Raw genomic sequence first — 19,989 nt, 5'->3', positions numbered from 1 at the left:
AACCTTTCATTTCCCTGTTTAGGCTCCAAAGAAACACTTGCAAAATGGAATTATCCGTGGATACCAGATCGGTTACCGGGAGTACAGTGCAGGGGGAAACTTCCAGTTCAACATCATCAGCATTGACACCACGGGGGACAGCGAGGTTTACACACTGAATAACCTGAAAAAATTCACCCAGTATGGCATGGTGGTCCAGGCTTGTAACAGGGCTGGGATAGGACCTTCTTCTCAGGAAATCATCACCACGACTCTTGAGGATGGTAGGTTTTGGCAAACAGCTGCCCTGGGGCGTATTGTTTTTATTTTATAGGTTTTTACCTTGTTACATTAGTTGTTTGGTTATTGATTATTATTATTATGTATTAGTGATTATTATAATATATAATGGAGATAATAGAAGACCAGATATTAGAGGTGTAAGATACAGTAAAGAGTTGGATTGGAAAAGACCAGCCAATGAACTTGTATGATTTTCATTGAAAGAGATGCAGAATCATCCAGATAAACAAAAATAACTGTACTGATGCAATATATCCCACTGTGAGTGGTAGTGACTAAGAGCACAACTTTCATTTTGAAGCCTCTTACTCTGGTGTTTACATATTTGCAAATTTTGTGGTTCTTCCTATTGATCTTATCATAGTTTTGGGATGCTTAGTCGTGAAATCCTGAAAGGTGAAGCAATACTGTTAATTTTGTTGGTTTGCTTTTGTTCTCAAATGAACCTGCTGTGTAACTAAAGTTCTTGCACTACACAATCCGTTTTTTTGTCAGCCTAAAGAGAGCTGTGTGGGGTTTTTTTTCAAGGATATCCAAAACAATAAGAGAAAAATCATCACTATTTCAGACAAAATGTCTAATCCAAGGAACAATTTAGACATTTTTTTTCCCAACTACATAAAAAGTACTTCTCAAACAATGAGAGGGAGTCCTCTAGTGGAAAAAGAGAATGTTCCCATATTCAGAAAATAAAGGGTTCAATATTTCAGATGAGTATAACTGCAAATAATCCTAAAGACTAGTATAGGTCAGATTTTCAGCTCCTGTGAGTTGGCAGCAGTGCACTGAAGTCAGTGCCAGCTTGGAATCTGACTTTTTACATGGAAAAATGGAGTAGCACGTACCTAAAATCCTCAAGACCTACAGATTTTGACACATAACCTTCGTGGAAGGCTGGTGGGTTTTAGTCTAAATGCTTCTAGGCCTAGACAGATCACTGCAAGACCTCAAAAAGCAGTATGCTCACACAAGTATATATTTAATATTATAATAAACAGGATATTTTTCCTTCAGAATCCAGCATGCTTACTGTTTCTGGCAATTTTTGTTGTTGTTGTTTTCACTCAATTTTAGATCCCTCTTAGAATTAGAGATGACATAATCTTTAAAAGCAAAGCCAAATGCTAATACTGCTGTGTTGCTTTGACATGAAATGGCCAACAGAAAATGCCCTAGTTTTGGGTGACTGTTTCCAATCATCCTAAATGCCAGTGAAAACATTTTTTCCATTTTTTTTTTTTTAAGGAAGTGCCCGCTTTCTCCCTTCACCAAATTTAAATGGGTGTTAGAATCGTAGATGCAAATTTGGCTGCAAACTTTAAAAGGTACATCTAAACTCCTCACGGAATATTCTGCACATTTCAGCACCAGGACACATCTTTCAAAAGGAGAGACAGAAAGCCTGTTAAAAGACTAGTCAGCAAATGGGGAAACAGTACCTCAAAAGTTATTCCAGGGAAAACAGCTGCACTTGCAGGAACATGTGGATCGTAGCAAAAATAGAGGTTTGGCATTGTTAACAGAGTATAACTGATAATCAAACAGTGTGTGGTGGGATAGCAGTGAAAATAAAGGGCAAACGTGGACTTGTATTCCTTGTGTTAAAGTGGTGAATCTCTTATTCCAGTGCCCAGTTGCCCTCCAGGGAACGTGCAAGCCACTGCCACATCACCAGAAACCATCTCTATTTCTTGGTCAACGCTGGCAAAGGAAACCCTGAATGGGATCCTGCAGGGATTCAGGGTCATCTACTGGGCCAATCTCTTGGATGGAGGTGAGAGAAATCAACCTGTTACCAAGTAACAACCTGGATGTGCCTTTTATATCTTCTGCTCTCCGGTGTGAAGACATTGTACTTCCTTTTCTCTTTGGTTTAGAGAAAACTTTGTCTGCCTGTGAGGAAGCTGGTTTTTGTAGAGCTTTAACAAAGGGTCAGGTTTTGCAAACCTGCCTGGAGGAAGAAGCTTTTCCTCAGGGAAAGCTTCCACTGAGGGTTTGCAACACTCCATAGGCCTACCTTGGTACCCTACATGACCTGAGCAGATTTTGCCTCATTTATAGAGCCCAACATGGATTTTTTCCATAAAGAATGATGACCTGAACTTGGAACATATTAACCCAAACCTGTATTTCACTTTAATTTGGTTGGTTGTTTGCCTACCTGATATGCTATCACTTATTTTTTGATTGGGACGCATTGCATCTCCACAGCTGAGGGCAAAAGAAGGAAATTTTCTGGAAAAGGCTTGTTATTGTCACTCCATCCTCTTCTGTTGTGCTCATGTTTTGTACTCTGAGCATAATTCCTGGGGAAATAGGCCCCAGAGCAGAGAGGGAGTGAGATGATCAAAGGAGAAATGAGATGCCTCTCTAATCTGCAATTTATCGCATGATGATAATTCTGTGTATGGTCCTCTCTTGTAAATCAAATGTTAGTAAGTTTGGAAGCACATGCCTTTATTCCTATTTGTCCTGTGGATTTTTCCTCCCTTCTACCTCCCTTCTTTTGCTTTCATCCACCAGAATCATAGTTCACTCCAATATGCAAATCCTGGCCTCTGTCAGTGTAGCAAAGGGAACTCGGAGTGGGAATGTAACCCAGAGGCCCTGCTGGTAATGGTAGACTCAAAAAATATTTGGGAATAAACCACCAATTCTTTTAAAAATAAAGATTTCAAATGTATGAGAAGCATACATAAGAATGTAGACATGTGGGGCATAAAATTCAATGTTTTCAGTGATGCCTGGAGCCTTTGGATCAGATCCCATGTGGATGTTATCAGTGCACCCCTAAGCTCCTGTGTGATGTCCTACAACATAATGAAAAAAGATGATGCTCATGCAATGCTTAAAACTGGATTTTCTTCATTTGTTCAGCTTTATTTTCTGTCCCAAATATGTTTAAAGCTTTTTTGCCATATGGGCTGTACTTCTTAGCTTGTCCCAAAAAAAAAAAAAAAAAGAAAAGATTCATATGAAGAGCATCATCTTTCTGCAAGTAAATCTGATTTTCCTGTGTTTAAATCTCTTGTTAGCCTTTATTACTGCCATCAAGTGCTTTGCAACAGCACTTCCTACATATTTTAAAATAAAGGGAACTTTCTCTTCATTTTCCTTATGAAAAATGGTCTTTCTCAAAACAAGAGAACCTTTATAAAGATAACTGACTTTCTCATTTTTTCTTTAGGGAACGTTTTGCAATAATCTCTTGCTTGTTGTCCGTTCTTTATGAAAAATCTTATTACTTGGAGAAATTTTTCAATTCTCCGCACTGTATTTTTTTTTGGAAAAAATTGCAAAAATAAAGCTTGAAAATGAAAACTGGGTCTGTTTTGAAAGACAAGAAGTCAGCACGCAAAGGAATTTATGTTAATTCATTATAATTCAGTGCTGTCTTATAATAATGAAGCGTTACTTGTCTGGGACACACTTTAATCCCCAAGATTTCCACAGTGTCGATAGCTGGGAGAAAAACTGAGCTTGGCAATAACTCAATTCCCTTTTTTTTTATTTTATAGAGCTGGGAGAGATAAAGAATGTCACCACCACACAGCCATCACTGGAGCTGGATGGCCTGGAAAAATACACCAACTACAGCATCCAGGTGTTGGCTTTTACACGAGCCGGGGACGGAGTGAGGAGCGAACAGATTTTCACCCGCACTAAGGAAGATGGTAAGGAGGAAAACCCTTTCCATTCCCCACTTCCAGGAAATGTTGGTATGTCTGGGGCAAACATTGCACACAAACATGCAAAGTGAGATTTCTATCTGGAGGTCTGGGGTTAGGAGCACGTGGTGAGGTGTCTGTGCCCATGGCTTTGGAAAAAACCTGAGTGTTTCCATGAGTCCAGTTCTGGTGAGACAGAAGTTTGTAGTTAGCCCTGATTATCTGGGGAAGTTTGCATTTCATTTTAATTTTTTTTTTTCAAATACTTCAGGACCTTATTTGACAATTTTGAGAGTTTGAGTTAATTCTTTCGAAGTGGTTGAAGGTCCAGCTCTGGGGTCCCGAGCAAAAGAAGAACATCAACCTGTTGGATGAGTCCAGAGGAGGCCCCAAGATCATCAGAGGGCTGGAGAAGCTCTGCTGGGAGGAAAGGCTGGGAGAGTTGGGATTGTTCAGCCTGGAGAAGAGAAGCTTTGGGGTGACCTGATTGTGGTCAATCAGAAAGATGGAGAGAGACTATTTCCAAGAGCCTGGAGTGACAGGACAAGGGGGGATGGCTTTGAACTGACAGAGAGCTGGGTTGGATGGGATATTAGTAAGAATTTCTTCCCTGTAAGGCTGGTGAGGCCCTGGCACAGGTTGCCCAGAGAAGCTGTGGCTGCCTCATCCCTGGAAGTGTCCAAGGCCAGGTTGGGTGAAGCTCTGAGCAGCTTGGGTTAGTGGAAGGTGTCCCTGCCCACGGCAGGGAATGGAACTGGATGATCTTTGAGGTCCCTTCCAACCTAAACGATTCTGTGATACTATGGAAATGGGTAAAGGAGGAGAGACTATTCTAGGACTGTCTTATATAACTTATATCCTTCTAAGAGTATTATTTTCAGTACATATATATGTATAAAATCCTCCAAATACCTCTTCCCTCAAAAGCAAAATGAAGAACAAAAATGTCTCACATTTTTCATAGACCAAAGAATGGAAAATTTAAGTCCTAATGCTGAAAGTTTATGAAACTTATAATCATACATAGGCACATACACAGGAGATTTCATAATCACTTTCTTGTAACTTTAACTATAAAAAATCACTTCAGGTCCCCTTGGTAGGATACACACTGATCTATTTCTGAATGACTGGAATTCCAAATTCAGTAGGAGTTTTGTCCCTAACCTGTTTAGTGTCTTGAAAGCCCTCTGAGATGTCCAAATATCTCTTTAGATCCCTAAACACATTTGAAAATCTGGATGAAAGATTTTTTGGCAGAGATGAAAATGCACTCAGCCCTAGCAATGAAGTTACATGGATAAGGTTTCATTGGTAAATTCTCCCATGAGTTATGCAATATGATTTCAAGGAAATTAGTTAATGGATTTTTGTTTCTTGCTTTTCCAGCTTACTGGTCACTTGTGAATACATAAATATATTCATCAACTTTTTTTTTATTTGTAATGAGATTTACAAAAGTGCCAAGAGATTAAGTTCAGTGGATTAACTCACTTGATGAAAGTTTGGTGGGGTTTATGCCAATAAAAAAAAAATGACTTGATGAATGCTATTAATGTTTTTCAGTAAAATATTAAGGGGCTCATTCTAAAATTTACATATGTTGTAAGGTCACCTGGCCCCAACTTAGTTGTATCCAGGGGATGCAATAAATAAAAACTACTCAGCTTTAGACTTGTATGTCTTAAACACTGGATGTCAGGTTGTTCTGATCCCAATATAAAGTCCTTTAAGAACTACTTTGGAGCACCTGAGTCCTGAGTCAGATGCTCTTGGGACACCCAGTGCTTGGAAGGAGATGGTTTTATTTCAAAGAATAAATCTCAAAAGTCAGGCAATTGTAAGACCACCTGCTGCACTTTCAAGTTACTTTTTGCCAAGTAGATCCCAACGTAGTGAATTTTCCCTGGATTTTATCTGAACACAAAGGCTGTCACCCCTGAGCTTTGGGAACATGGTTTAGGGGTGATTATGGTGGTGCTGGGCTGATGATGGGACTGGATGATCTTGAAGGTCTCTTCCAGCCTCAATGATTCTGTGACTCTGTGGTATCGACCAATGTTGGGGGACAATAAGAAGCATTCTTCCAGAAATCCCTGAAAAGCCAGTTCCTGGTTCCTGGATCAGCATTTCATGGCACACATGCTGGAGAATTCACAGCAACTCGTTGGGAATGCCAGGCATTCGTTTCTGCTGAGTTAAAAGCTTGGTGAGAGCTGCAAGCTACCAAAATATGCCTTGGAGCAGAGACCATCTTGTCTCTGTGTGAGGTTCCTTCACCTTTTGGAATTGATCTGAAGGCAGAAGTGGTGCCAGCAGTGTGTTCACCTCTCACTGGGGACAACAAAAACATGGTGTACTGATCCTGAAAGGCTGCTGACACCTCTCCCCTGCCCTAAAGAGAGTCAGATACATCTCATCCATCACTGATATTCATTGATTTCCTCCAAAATCTGCAGCGATGAGGACTCCACGACCTCCCTAAGTGCCCTGTATCAGTTAGGGAGCCACCATGGTGCAATTTCTTCTGCTGGAAAGTGGATTGAGTACTTCCCTCTGCCCTGCTGTCCTGGGAAAGTGATGGATCACTTGCTGCTTTCTGACAATATTTCCTATCTGAAATGTCCATCTCCTGTGACCTGTCTCCACTTTGCAACAGTTCTCAAACATCAGAAGCCTCAAATACTCTTTTTTTTTCCCTTTCCCCCCCCCCTTCTTTCTTTTTCCCCTAAACCCACCTTTTCCTAGTTTGCTTCTCCCTAATTCTTTGTGGTCCTTTTTCTCCCTCCCTTTCTGGGCTCAGATGAGGGAAGCACATCTCCTCAGCCCGTGTTTGGCAGCTGTGCAAGGGCTCATCTCTCATCTTTAATCCCCCTGGCAGCTCAGCAATAATTCACTCTGAGGCAGCATGACTAACATTTTCAGATATTTTCTGATGCCTCACAGTGGTTCCATTCATTAAATCTTTCATCCAGAAAACTAAATGGAAAGGTGCTCCAGAAAATACAATGACTTCATGTTCTCCTTCAGCTTCACAAGGAAAGTTTAGGGGTGAAATATATAAAGGCCTGGAATTAAGCATAAGCCAACCCCAAAGTCCTGAGTCTAAACATACTTAAGGCTGTGTTAGAGAAGAAAATTAAAGAAGTTAAAGAGGAAAAAAGAGAATTCACATTGCCAAGCTATATGCATGAAACAGGTACTTTATTAATCAAAAGAATGGACATTTCTTCTGTAATTTTCTAAGGAAAAGTCTCCTGTAGAGGGTTATTCAGCAGGACTGATTTCAGTGCACCTAAAAGATCCTGCCCTGAAGTGAATTTAAACACTCTCTTGGCACGTGAAATAAATGAATTGGAATAGAGCTTAGAACTGGAAACCTGAAATCTCTGCTCCCAGACCTTCTCCGGCTAAAATTATGACACAAGATATTCCACCCTCCTCTAACAAAATCTGTAAATTTGAGATATTTTCAAGTGGCTGCCAAGCCCTCCACATCATTATTACTATGAGGCCATATCATGTCATTAATTCCTTGCTCTTTTTTAATTTCTTTTACATGAGGGGAAACTTTTCTTTGTAACATCAATGTTCCACTGCTGCTGTGGAAAGGCAGATCGTGGCCTCCTGTGACTTCACCATTGGTCTTCAGCTAAAGGCATCAGCCCAAAAATTTCTTTAGCAGGATTGAAATCTCCAGTGGGGTAAAATAAAGGTAACCCAGGGAGTGAGGCAGTCAGCCTGGATGAAATTCGATTTCTTGTAATGTTTGATACTGATTTTGGACACCAGAGGTCAGACACTGCTGCTGAACAGCTGAGGAAATGGGAACAGCTCGAGCAAATAATAGGAAATGAGCTTTAAAAAAAATGAGCTTTTCTTTCAGTGTGATCATCTTTCTGGGTTTTGTCTAGCTTTCCTTCTCCCCCTTAGCCTTCAGAAAAAGAAACTGCTCCTTTTGTAATTCCTCCTGTAGAAAAATAAACCAAGCAGAAATGTCCAATTTTTAAGAATTAATGGTGGTTTTGCCCCTTAACCCTTTCCACTTTACAGCTTCTAATAAGCTGCTCATCCCCTTCCCCTGAAGATTTGATTTACTGAATCACTAAGACTTAAAGTAGTTCTTCAAATTCTTTTCCTCGCTGTGTTCAAAATGCGGTTTCAGAAGCTGCTCCATTTTGTAGCAAGAGGGAGTGTGTGTGACAAATTCCCTCTCTGTTCCTGTGCTGCAGATGCAATATGAGCAAAATACAGTTGAAACAATGAATTTGCTCCCCAGACAAGCCCAAAACATGACCTTGGCTGGCAGCATCACCCCTGACCTTGAGCAGAACTGGCCGGGGAAGGACACAGCCCCCAGAGCCTGTCCAGGGAAAGCTTCCTGCAGTTGGGAATTTTCTCTTGAGAAAACGCATTCCTATGCACAGAAAGCTGTTTGCATTCACAGAAGATTCTGCTGGTTGCAGCAGTGCTGTTCTTCCAGCTCTCTGGAACTCAGAGCAAGGGGAAAGCTGCAGGAAGGGAGCAGCAGACACCAGCTGCAGGGAGGAAGGAGGAATATCATTAAACCCCTCTGTCAGCCTCACTGTGAGACTGCCTGAATCCAGAGAGATTTTCCTCCTCTCCTTTCTCTCTCTGGACACCAAGCTTCCTGTTGATTGGCACGAGGGAGACGGATGGACAGATACCATCTAAAAAAGCTTTATGTTTATTTTAAAGTGAATAAACATAAATCCAATCAAGTGCACGTTCAGTACTCTTCGGAGCAGAGCTCTGCTTGGGCTGATGAGGATGGCTGGGCTCTATGACGGAAAATTGCCCTTAATGACCCCTTAATGCATTTTTTTTCTAGTGTGAAAGATCTTCAATTTAATCTTTTTGACTAGGAAAAAAAAAAAAGGTGTAGAATAAGAAACGTTCCCCTTGTGAAACTGGCAGGATTTGCTAGAAGTGCTGTGCTAAATATGAGGCCACTTCAGCCTGAATGAGGGGTGGGCAGAACATATGACTGTATTTAGGCTGGCTTAGGTCTGCACTGTGGGTGGGATATGTATTTAAACAAACAGGCAGCAGTCAGGAGCTTATTTTATTTTGATTTTTCTAAGTGCAACTGGCAGTAGGACAGTCCTGTGTTGTGCAGAATTAAAAAGCTGTTAGAGAGCAGGGTTGAGTCTTATGATATATGGGTGATATCACTGTTAAATGCACCATGCTCTTGTGCATTTGCCTCCCTGCTGCTCGGTACTGTGAAGAAAAATGGTGTTAATCTCTCTGCTTAGGGAAAGGGGAATGAGAAAGTTCCTGGAGCTCCTCCCCATTATCTGGCACATCTAAATTCTGTGTCCCAGACTCTCTGTATCAGTATAATTGCCTTCTCTGCGTTAGCATTTCACTTGCACCGTCAGGAATACAAAGTGTTCTCCTCCACATGAAAGCAGCACGCTATTTCCGGGGCTTTCAAAGGCTTGCTAGCTGGAGAATGAGGCCATCTTTGATCTTAAATTTGCCAAATCTGCTCCCTGGAAGGCTGAAAAGTTGTCTAGAAGCAGTGCTCTGCTTCTCTGTGCTCAGCCCGGGTTGTCCTCTGGCTTCTTAGCGCTATTTTCCCCCCAGTGACCATGGATAAAAAAGAAACTGTGGCATTGTGCACACTTAGCTGGGATCTGTGGGGATCAGTGTGCTAAAAAAAGGTCTATGGAGAATTCAATCTCCTGATACTGCTGCCTCATAATGACTAAAGCCAGTTAGGCTGCAGGATGCAGTGGCAATGAGGGAAAATACCTCAAGTTAGTCGAGCAAGGCTCAGGTCTTTTTCCTCTCCGAGATGAGGCAGGCACAGCATTCCCTGACCAGAACTTCCTCAGATACTCAAGGAGCCCAGTTTTAGTAAGAAATATTCAGTTAATGTTGAGCTATCTCTTAATAGTCTTGTTTAGGCACAGGGGATGAGTTTGACCAGTGACTTTACCCTTTGGACAGAGGACAGGGGTGGTCTGGAAGGCACCAGAAATCTCAGGAAACCTGAACACTTCCACACACACAGTGGAATGACACACAGTGGTTTTCATGTGCACAAGCCAGCAAACAAAGACAGTTTATCAGAAAGAGGACTAATAAATGAACATTCACAATAATTTTGGCACCTCTGCAAAAGCTGTTGCCTGATTCCAACCCCTGCACACAGAGGAGGGGTCCTTGGCTCAGAAATTTGATTTTCCTGAGTTTCTTTCTAGCCCCTCTTTCCTACCAGACAGCAACACAGCAATGACAATTTTTGTTTTCCACGTATGTCCGTTGACTGGGAAATGCTTGATGAATTCTGAGTTAATCCCTCAACACTTGACAGCCATGACCAATTACCATCAGAACCTGTCCCTATAGATCACACCCTAATTTAACAATAAATTACCTTAACCTCATACATCTATTTGCAGTGATTTCCAGAAAACATTGCTAACCATAAAGGAATCCTCCTGTGGTTTAGGTAATTACCCTGGAGAGCCAGCTTTCACTCCTCAGCAGCGGGAGCAAATAGCATTTCTAACGAGCTGGGTATAAATAACAAGTTGAATGCTGTCAAGCATCAATATTTACCCTGCAATGGATAGAACTGCTAACTGAATTAGCCCCTTTGCAGCAAGGGGCTGGGTTTGCATGCAATTATCATCATGACGTTCTCACTTGATGCCTAATTAGCTTTCTCAGCCCACTATAAATAGAAAATACATATTCAGAGACATTGCATTGAGTGGAGCCTGTCAGGGCTTTTTTTCATCTTCCAGTAGCACCTGTGCAGATATAAAATTGAAGTCCTCCTTACATTATTTTTACAACTTGCCACAAAGCTGGGAAAATTTAAACCCAAGTCTATCTGGCTTCTCTCTATAGGCAAAGTTTTGTAGCACCATAATATCTACACACTTAAATGAGGTAATACAAAGAATTAGAATCCACCTACGAAGATTGGCTTTATTGACAAGAGGTTTTGCATCTGTGCTGCACAGTAACTGTTAAACTAGAGAAAGCTAATCAAGCTGTGCAATTTTAATTTAATTGAAATCTTAACATTTTGGTTATTTTACTTGAAATTAGACATAAATATTATATTCCTCATGAAACCAAAGTTCTGTATAGAACAGAGTCCATCAAAAACTTTCATTTTGTCCATAATGCCATATGTAGTAATTTCCAACAAAAAATACCTATTTTAATCGTTTGACATGAGTATTGACCACATGCAGTGTTAAAATATATTTCAAATCATTTATTTATTAGTTTTTTAAATGTTTTCAAATGTTTTGATGAAAGGTTTGCCTTTCAGGAAACTTCAAAACCATTTATTCTGATGTTAAATGTAGCCCTTGTTATTTTGTTTAAGTACAAGGTTGTGTATAAAGTGATATTCTAGCACGCAGGAAAAATTCTAGGATTTTTGCAAATTAGTATAACAGTGTTTCCAAAGTTGGAGAACATTATACACTGTAATGTGTGTTTGAAAAACAACATATGCTCATGAAATTAAAGCCTTTCTCAAAATGAGACCGTGCAAAGGGATAGAGCTGAGATTATGTAGCAAGATTTTAGCATTTCCTAGCTGAAGCTTTTTCCACACGATTTTAGACAGGATTTTTTTTTTTTTCACCCTCTTTCTCTGTGACAGTTTTTGGTGGCTTATATAGATAGCTGCTGTAATTAGAGAAATAGATATGTGTTCACAGACTGAAGTGCCAGATAGAGGTCTGAGCTGTTGAGGGCAGGACAAGAGACAAGGACACTGTGTGGCCTGATGTCTCCTCACACATCACAGCACTTGCTAGACCTGGGTCATGTCAGGGAGTGCTAACTGCTCATTTACACTGCACTTCATTAAAGTCACAGCTCTACTGTGCATGGCCATTAAACTGTTCACATGTGTGTTATTTATACAGTGAATAATAATTTGGTGTGAGTTTGGTGTTCAGAGTTGACAATTTGTGACAATATGTTGTTTGGCAGTTTCACTGACCACGGCCAACACGCATTTGGGTTCGAACTGAAAGAGGGGACATTGAGGTTAGATTTACAGAAGAAATTCTTCCCTGTGAGGGTGGGGAGGCCCTGGCACAGGTTTCCCAGGGAAGCTCTGGCTGCCCCATCCCTGGAAGTGTCCAAGGCCAGGTTGGACAGGGCTTGGAGCAACCTGGGCTAGTGGAAGGTGTCCCTGCCCATGGCAGGGGGTGGCACTGGATGATCTTTAAGGTCTCTTCCAACCTAAACCCTGCAAGGGTTCATTCTATGATTCGATGCAGGCTGAGAGGGAAACTTCTCAAAAGTTTAACCTTCAGTGGTAGCTTCTTGTTTGGGGACTCTCTTCAGACTGGGAGCACAGCCCTCCAAACCTTCTCCCCTGACGGAGCAGGGTGGAGGCTGCTCCCTCACACAGAGTGTCCATCTCAGTCCATGGGGGCTCAGTTACCAAAGCAGCACGTTCCCCTTTTCCTCTTTCCTCCTCTGTCACCCTGGGATGACCAAATGCCTGCCTTGGGCCACTCTAACACACCTTCTTTCTCCAGTTCCAGGTCCTCCCGCTGGTGTTAAAGCAGCCGCGGCTTCGGCCTCCACCGTCTTCGTGTCCTGGCTCCCTCCCCTCAAGCTGAACGGCATCATTCGGAAATACACCGTGTTCTGCTCACACCCCTACCCCACAGTAAGTCCCACAGCACCGACTGGTGGCTCTGGAACGTGGTGTTTGAACATACTCAGTGCTTGATGTTCTCCCTGCCCCTTCATCCCCTGCCATTTGTTCACCCTAAGGGGGATCCTGGGGCTACGGAGGGGACTGAGAGTTGGGTTTGGTTTTTCCTGCCAAACTTTTGCACTGTTTAAAACCTACTGCAGAGCACTGGCTTACAAATAATTTCAAGACTCACAATCGAAGTGGAGCATCTTTTGAGGTTTGGTTTGTTTAGGGCATACCAAGTTGTGTTTTAGAGGACCAGCTGCATGAGCCCTGTTGCAGCTGGAGGCAAGTATTTATATACCCATCCTTGACGTGTTTTTATCTAAGTTCCTGCCTTTTTGGCTTGAGTATTCATGTGTGAAGGAACATAATGACTTATAAACAAACATATTTGCTTGTGAATAAGCTTATTTATGGCTGGAGTATTGGCCCACTCTAGCTCTACTTCCTGAGGAAGAGACAAGAGGAAATTTGAAGTGAATATCAGGTTATCTTTCTCCTTCTCTGAGTCACAAAGAAATCCAATTATCTTTAAGCAAAAGGGCCAGTTGCTCTTTGTAAATAGCCATGCATATTTATTTTCATGTACATTGAAAAAAGTACTTATTTTTTTTATATCTGAAGTTTGGATTTAGGTTTACCAAGGTTTGGATACAGTTCTTAAGCAGGATGTCCCATCAAAGGTAGCACTGCAAGTTGCATGATGCAATCTTAGTTTAATAGAGAAGGAAAATATTGTTCCAGAGATTTTTAGAAGTGTCTCAGTCTTGTTTTCAGAGCTGGCTGAGAGAGAGGAAGGCCTGAGGGTGTGTCTGAACAGGACCCCGTGGGCAGGCACAGCCTCACCCAACCCACTCTTCCAGCAACTGAACTAACTCTGCAGGTACTCAGGGGAAGAGGGGCTAAAACAGACATGTCCATTGATGGCTGTGCTTAAACTGATGCAGGATTTATTATCCACATCCCAAGCTAAGCGTTGGAGTCTTTGCTTCATTTGCCCAGAGAAGTTGTGGACTCCCCATCCCTGCAAGTGCTCAAGGCCAGGTTGGACGGGGCCTGGAGCAACTTGTGGTTGCTCAGGTCTAGTGGAAGGTGTCCCTGCCCATGGCAGGAGGTGGAACTGGATGACCATTAAGGTCCCTTCCAATCCAAACCATCCTGTGGTTTCATGATTTGTGCCTCGGGACTCCTGACTCTGTTCCTTCCATNCAACTTGTGGTTGCTCAGGTCTAGTGGAAGGTGTCCCTGCCCATGGCAGGAGGTGGAACTGGATGACCATTAAGGTCCCTTCCAATCCAAACCATCCTGCGGTTTCATGATTTGTGCCTCGGGACTACTGTCTCCTGACTCTGTTGCTTCCATGACTGTAGCCGTGCAACCCCAGCTACCTTTAGCATGCCTTTTGAATGTAAATTAGCTGGAGATTTTCCCAACACGTTTCCTGCATTTCTGTGGCACTCAGTGGGTTAAACAGGTCCGAGTTTAGAGGACTGGTGTGAGTGGGGACCAAGCTCTTCTGTGGGGGGTTGGAGAGAACACCAGGTGGTGCTGGTGGCCCTCTCCAGTTACTTCCCATGCACAAAGCTGCAGTGTTTCTTCCTGGGGCTTTGCTACCAACATTTTTTTCCTGCGTTTACATCACCAGCAAAATAAACATCCTCAGCTAAAAATACTTTTCTCTGATATGCAGTTTCTCACATACAAAGCTGCTTATTGCATAGTTACCTTTTGGAGCACTTCAGTGATGGACAACAAGAGTAATTACTTTTTTTTTTTTACTGTTCTTGGCCTGTACTGAATTTTACTGCCATATTTTTGTGGTGTTCATTGTGGCATGATGCAGGGGTATCAGTGTACATCTTATACCTTGTACCTTAGCCCAAGGCAAAGGCATTTGGAGGTGTGGCATGAACTGTGGCTTACAAAGAAGATCTTCTGTATCAGTCCTGTGTGGTGAGTGAGGCAGGGATCACACTGAGGGCTCAGTTTCCAGAAGCCACATTGGGTATATTTAAATAAATGCAAGACCTCAGGACATATTTAATATAGGACACACACCCCCAGCTTTATTTCTAACAAAATGCTCTGTTATCCTTCATTCTTGAAAGGACTGGGAAATAAAGAGCTGTTTTATTCAGAGCTGCTCTGCAGTGAAACAAACCTGCTGCAGAGATGCTCAAATGCAAACACTGCTGTGCAGATACACTTTCTACATCCCAGGGAAGTTCTTGTTTGATTCATTGTTGGCAGACACACACAGCTGACAGAGGAAGAGGTCTTAAATTAGGGTGAGGAGGAGAATAAATAAAAGACCTCTCTGTCTTTAACATCTCTTCTGCCACCATAAGTAGCAGGTGCTGTAGCTGCAGGTATAGAGCCATAAAAACTTCATCAGCAGACCTTTTCCATCAGTCACAGCCCTGCTGCAAAATAACTTTGCTAAGAGTCTGCTATTTAAGTAGAAAGGTAAACTCAGTTTTCAAGCATCAGTGAGGAGAAAGAGGAAAGGGGAAGGCTGCATTCTTTGAAGATTGTATTTCGCAAGCAGTAGGTCTTTGCTGGGAACAAGTCAATGCAGTACATTTTAGACAGGTTAACAAGACAGTCCTTTACACAAGAACACTGTTTTTTTGGTGTTTAAGTCACCAACAGGAAAACTAATTAACTCTGTTGGTCATATTGTGCATATTTTTATTACAAGCACAACCCTGGTATATTATAAAGTGAAGACTTGCTGCCTCTTGCACTGTTCAGTTTGCTTTGCAAAGGCAGAAGCTGTTAAAACTTCTGCTGCCCCTGCATAGAACACGGGCACTTCCTCTTTAAATATAATTTCCTCTTTAAATATTTTGAGTCAAAAGGACAGTATTTGTCTGGGATGTTTCAAACCACAAATATGATTAATGTGTGGAAAAAATAAGAGAGATTCTCCACTGCAGTCTGCTCTTTAGCCAAGACAAAGGGCAAGCAAAGATCCAATGTCACACTGTTTAATTGTTTTACCTACAGTGCTCTATAGGCATAATTAGGCAAAACTTCCTTTTTTTTTTTTTTTCTGAAAATGTAGGAAAAATGCAGAAATACTTTATGGGTCCTTCATTCTTCAAATATAAGAAACAAACAAAAACCCAAACAAGCAAACAAACAAACACAGAATTTAAGTTAAAATAATTATCCTTTTTGCTAACTCATAGTTAGCACACTCCTGCAGTTCTTCTCCCCACTGCCTCCCACATCCATGCCCACCTTCTTATAGCATCTGGCTTCTCAAGACCACCTGTTGGTCCCATGTTGGCCAGATTCCATCTAGGTGTGCCCATTCCCAGCAGGATGCTCACGGCACTCAGGGAAGAACCTCAGGGAAGGACCAGGCTGTGCTGTTGGCTGCTCCTCCATCCTGACAGTGGGATTTTCCCTGTCATGGGAACAGGGATGGAACACAGTTCAAATCCCAGCACAGAAGTCAGAGTGGTTCAATTCCTACCTGGCTGTGTGGGAAGCTGCTCCAGCACCTGCTGCCTCGGGTTGTAGATGTGTCTTGGCAGGGCTCTTGAAAGAGCAGTAAAAAATGAGATTTAAGTGTTTTCTGGTAAAAAACCAAGCACTGCCAAGCTCTTGTTGCATTCAGGTCAGTCCACTGCTTAAGGACAAAGCAGTGGGATTAGACTAAATAAAATTTAGGTGGCAGAAAGAGTCTGTAGAAGGTCACTGCGACACACAGTGTGCAGTGGTTGGCCAGCCTGGGAAACTCTGATCTTGGAACAGGGAAAAAGCAACTCCTAGAGAAGTATGGAGTGTCCTGGAGGCAGGAGAATGAAGGTTAAGAAACAGGATTTCCTGGTGCAGGAAGGGCTGAGAAAGTGCTTATGTAGAAGGATGGGCTGTCAGCCCTAAGAAAAGAAGGGTCAGGAGAGACTTTATTGCCATCTACAACTTCTTCGTCAGGTGATACAGAGAAGATGGAACCAAGCTCTTCTTGAAGAGTGGGAAAAGTTTTGACATGGGAAACTCTGATCATCTGGGAAAAATAAAAATCATGAGATCATGGTCAAATATTGGAACTGGAGCCCAGGGGGACTGTGGGATCTCCATGCATGGAATTCTTCAAGGCTTCACTAGACATGCCCCTGAGCAACTTGATGCAATTAAACTTGTTTTGAGAAGGAGGTTGGACTAGGTGACCTCCAGAGGAACCTTCCAACCTCAATTCTATTATTTTATGGAAGTTTAAAACTGGAAAAGTTGTCCCGAAATATGTTTACAACAACTGAAACCAGACAGTGGTAGAACTAATGTGCAACTCTCTGAGAAGAAATGTATTAGATTGGCACCAAGATGTCTCCTAAGTCAGAGAGGGAAAAAGGCTCCAATAAAACTCGTATGACATTTTAGGCCATTGGCAGGACTGTTTGTCTTTCACATCTGAACTCCTTCTGTGCACAGTTGCCCAAACAAGATCTGCTTTTAGCTTTCATTATCAGGAAATCAGAGAGTGGTAGTGAGGTCATCTTATTTCACATCTTAAGTGAGTTCCACATGAGTGGAAGAAAGACAAGAACCAACTGACAGTGTCCTGGAAAGGAAAACCAACAAGAAGGAGAATGGTCTCCATTTATTATCTTTTTATAGTTCAGTTGTGCTTACACAACTCCTTTCCATTCATTCCCAGACATTTTTTTGGAGAAATCATTAGACTGATGCACAAATTAATGACCTGCTTTGTTAGAAACAGCAGGATAAGCCTGTTTAATATGTTTGCTCCTGTTAGTGAATGACCAACCAGCAGATCACCCCCAACAAAACTCCAAGAGCAACGACAACCATAATGACAACACTTTGCTAATCAACAAGTCAAAATAGATTTTAACATGTGTATTTCTGATGGAATGGTGTCATACTGTTGGTTGACACTCAAATGATGTAATTGGTCTATATTTTCTCAGCTCTTAACCTCTATTTTCAGCACAAGTACCCAAAGACTGGCAAATATGACAAGAAGCTTGCAAAACATACAGGCAGATATTTAAAACCCTGATATTTCCGATCAGAAGAACCAGTTTATTCTCTGCTCTTTAATCTGACAGTAGTTTTGAAATGTTAGCCCATCAAACTGTTACTAGTTGGGAGATTCTGCTAAGAGATATGATTTGTCCCTTAAACCCACCTGGACTGAGGTCCCAAATGACCAGATCTGGAAGGAGAAGAAATTCCAGGGCAAGATGCTGTTGAACCAAATGAATGGAGTGAGAATGTTCCTGCAAAGATCCCAGATGATGCTGCCATGATAAAAGCATCAGTTGGATCAGCTGGATGATGAACCAGAACACAGAGCACACCCCAAATGCTGAAATAGGGGTGATGAATAAAATGTATCTCATAGCACAAACCCTACAGTCAGCCCCTGGTATCTGTGTTGGAAGGAATCTTTGAAAACTTTACAATTCTGGACTTTTCCAAAGGATTTAGAAAGATCCAAAAGCTGAAAGCCCAGCAAGGATTCATGTTGGCTTGGAAATATTTCTGTGAAACAGTTGGGTTTGGAATATGCAGTAGATAAAGAGGTGCAAAGTAATGATGGAGAAGAAGGAAATAATCTTATATTTGTCCAAAGCTCAAGTTAATTTACTTGGAAACATAATTGACATTGGGAGCTGACCAACATCTGGGACTATCTGGGGCATATACTGATCTTTTTGGTTTGCTCATTTTTCTGTGAGAAACATATTTTTAAGCCTGTTAGATTTCTATATTTGTTTCATTTTTTTGCTTTGGTTTAAACCCACTAAGAGGAAAAGAAAATGACATGATTTAACTGGCTGTCAGATTAAAACCCGGGCATATGATGTCTGCACAAAAAGAAACATTCCCATGGACATTGTGTCTGCTCAGCCCTTTGATAGAATAACCAGCAGCAGCAGTGACTAAAATATTAATCTGTTTCTCACATCTCAGTGCATCTTTTACTGTCAATCTGTAGAGCATCGTATTGAGGGAAAAACTATAGGAATGATTCCTAGTGAGGGTATATTACAGTGGGTTTTTCTCTGTTCAGTAGAAGTGGCATCAGTCACGTTCTTTCTCCAGGTTTCCTTCATCTCTCCCACAGATACACAGACTGAAGCTTCCCAATTCTGGTCACAGAGTTTTCAAAAGGTGCCAGTGGAAAACACTTAGGCCAAATATCTTGGTTTTTTATTAAGTCCTGTATGACTTGAATACATTCCCTAATGGCAGAATGTTCCAGAAAACACATGGAGGGTGTTCTTTTGCAATTTGTTACTGATATCTTGTCAAAGGCATATACAGGAGACTCAGGGGGTTGCCCTGTGGAAGAAAATAGTCATCTCTGCTCTCTCTCTCTCTGTAATTTTAAGGCTCAAGGTGGGATTTATTCATCTGACTTCAGACACCTCAAATAGAGACACCTATGCTTATTCTGGGGTCATCAAGGCTTTCCTTTCATTACAGGAAAGAAGCTGGAGGTCTGGGAGAAGCTGGATGAATCTCCTTCCAAAAGCTTCCCTCCTCTTTGTTTACTCAGAGAAAGTGTATGTCGTCATCTCAAACCTGATGACATGCAACTTAAACTAGATATGTATATATATATATAATATACAATTGTATTTAACTAAATCTTTAAAGATTAGCTGGTATAAACTCCCAGCATCCAGGTATTTTCCACACAATTCCTTCAGGCAGACACAAGTTTTGTCTTGATTTTGCATAGGATCTGTCCAAAATCAAACTTTTGGTTTGCATTGCATTTTCTGACCCTCAGTTCCTCCCCAGATTAAACACTTGAATAAAAGGCATGGAAAATAGAGTTAAAGAAATTATAAGCCACAAATGATTTGTTATTTGCATACTGTGGAAGCTTCAGTGATTGAAAGGATGCTGAAAGTCTCTGAAAAAGGGGAGAAGGAGCTGACAGAAGTTGGCCAAGTAGATAAAGTTACTGCTGAAGAGAAGCTTATTTAGAGTCAGCAGAACCTGTAAGGATGAATTTAAAATATATGTTCATTGATTTGTACATTACAAGCAGTATTTATCACTGTATCTATATAGTACTTTTTACAGCACGAAGATATTTATGTTTATTAATTCTTGTTCTTTATTTAGCATAGAAATAGTGTATAATTTGGGGGTTATTTTAAAACCTTATTTTGGATGGTACTTAAAATGTGTCTTTTTTAATATACCACATGTACTATATTTAGCTTTTTTCATAGTTATTTCACAGCTTCGGTGCCAGCTCGCAAACATAGCACATTCATTATTTTAATTGCTTTGTCAACTTTACATTTTTTGCCTATCTTGTTT

The 19,989-nt window shown here is 41.4% G+C and overlaps 1 protein-coding gene across 1 annotated transcript in view; it reads left to right on the top strand.

Annotated features, from left to right (window-relative positions):
* The window catches only part of DSCAM (DS cell adhesion molecule), a 440,753-nt gene that overhangs the window by 355,824 nt on the left and 64,940 nt on the right, over positions 1 to 19,989 (top strand). Inside the window, exons 17-20 of the mRNA XM_029964757.1 lie at positions 23 to 263; positions 1,910 to 2,056; positions 3,801 to 3,956; positions 12,503 to 12,636. Coding sequence (XP_029820617.1) covers positions 23 to 263; positions 1,910 to 2,056; positions 3,801 to 3,956; positions 12,503 to 12,636 — 678 coding nt within the window. The remainder of the gene's footprint in view (positions 1 to 22; positions 264 to 1,909; positions 2,057 to 3,800; positions 3,957 to 12,502; positions 12,637 to 19,989) is intronic.

Source organism: Manacus vitellinus, unplaced genomic scaffold, assembly GCF_001715985.3.
Source record: "Manacus vitellinus isolate BGI_N305 unplaced genomic scaffold, ASM171598v3 scaffold_7_pilon, whole genome shotgun sequence".
Classification (NCBI taxonomy): domain Eukaryota; kingdom Metazoa; phylum Chordata; class Aves; order Passeriformes; family Pipridae; genus Manacus; species Manacus vitellinus.
This window is presented reverse-complemented; position numbering and strand designations above follow the sequence as displayed.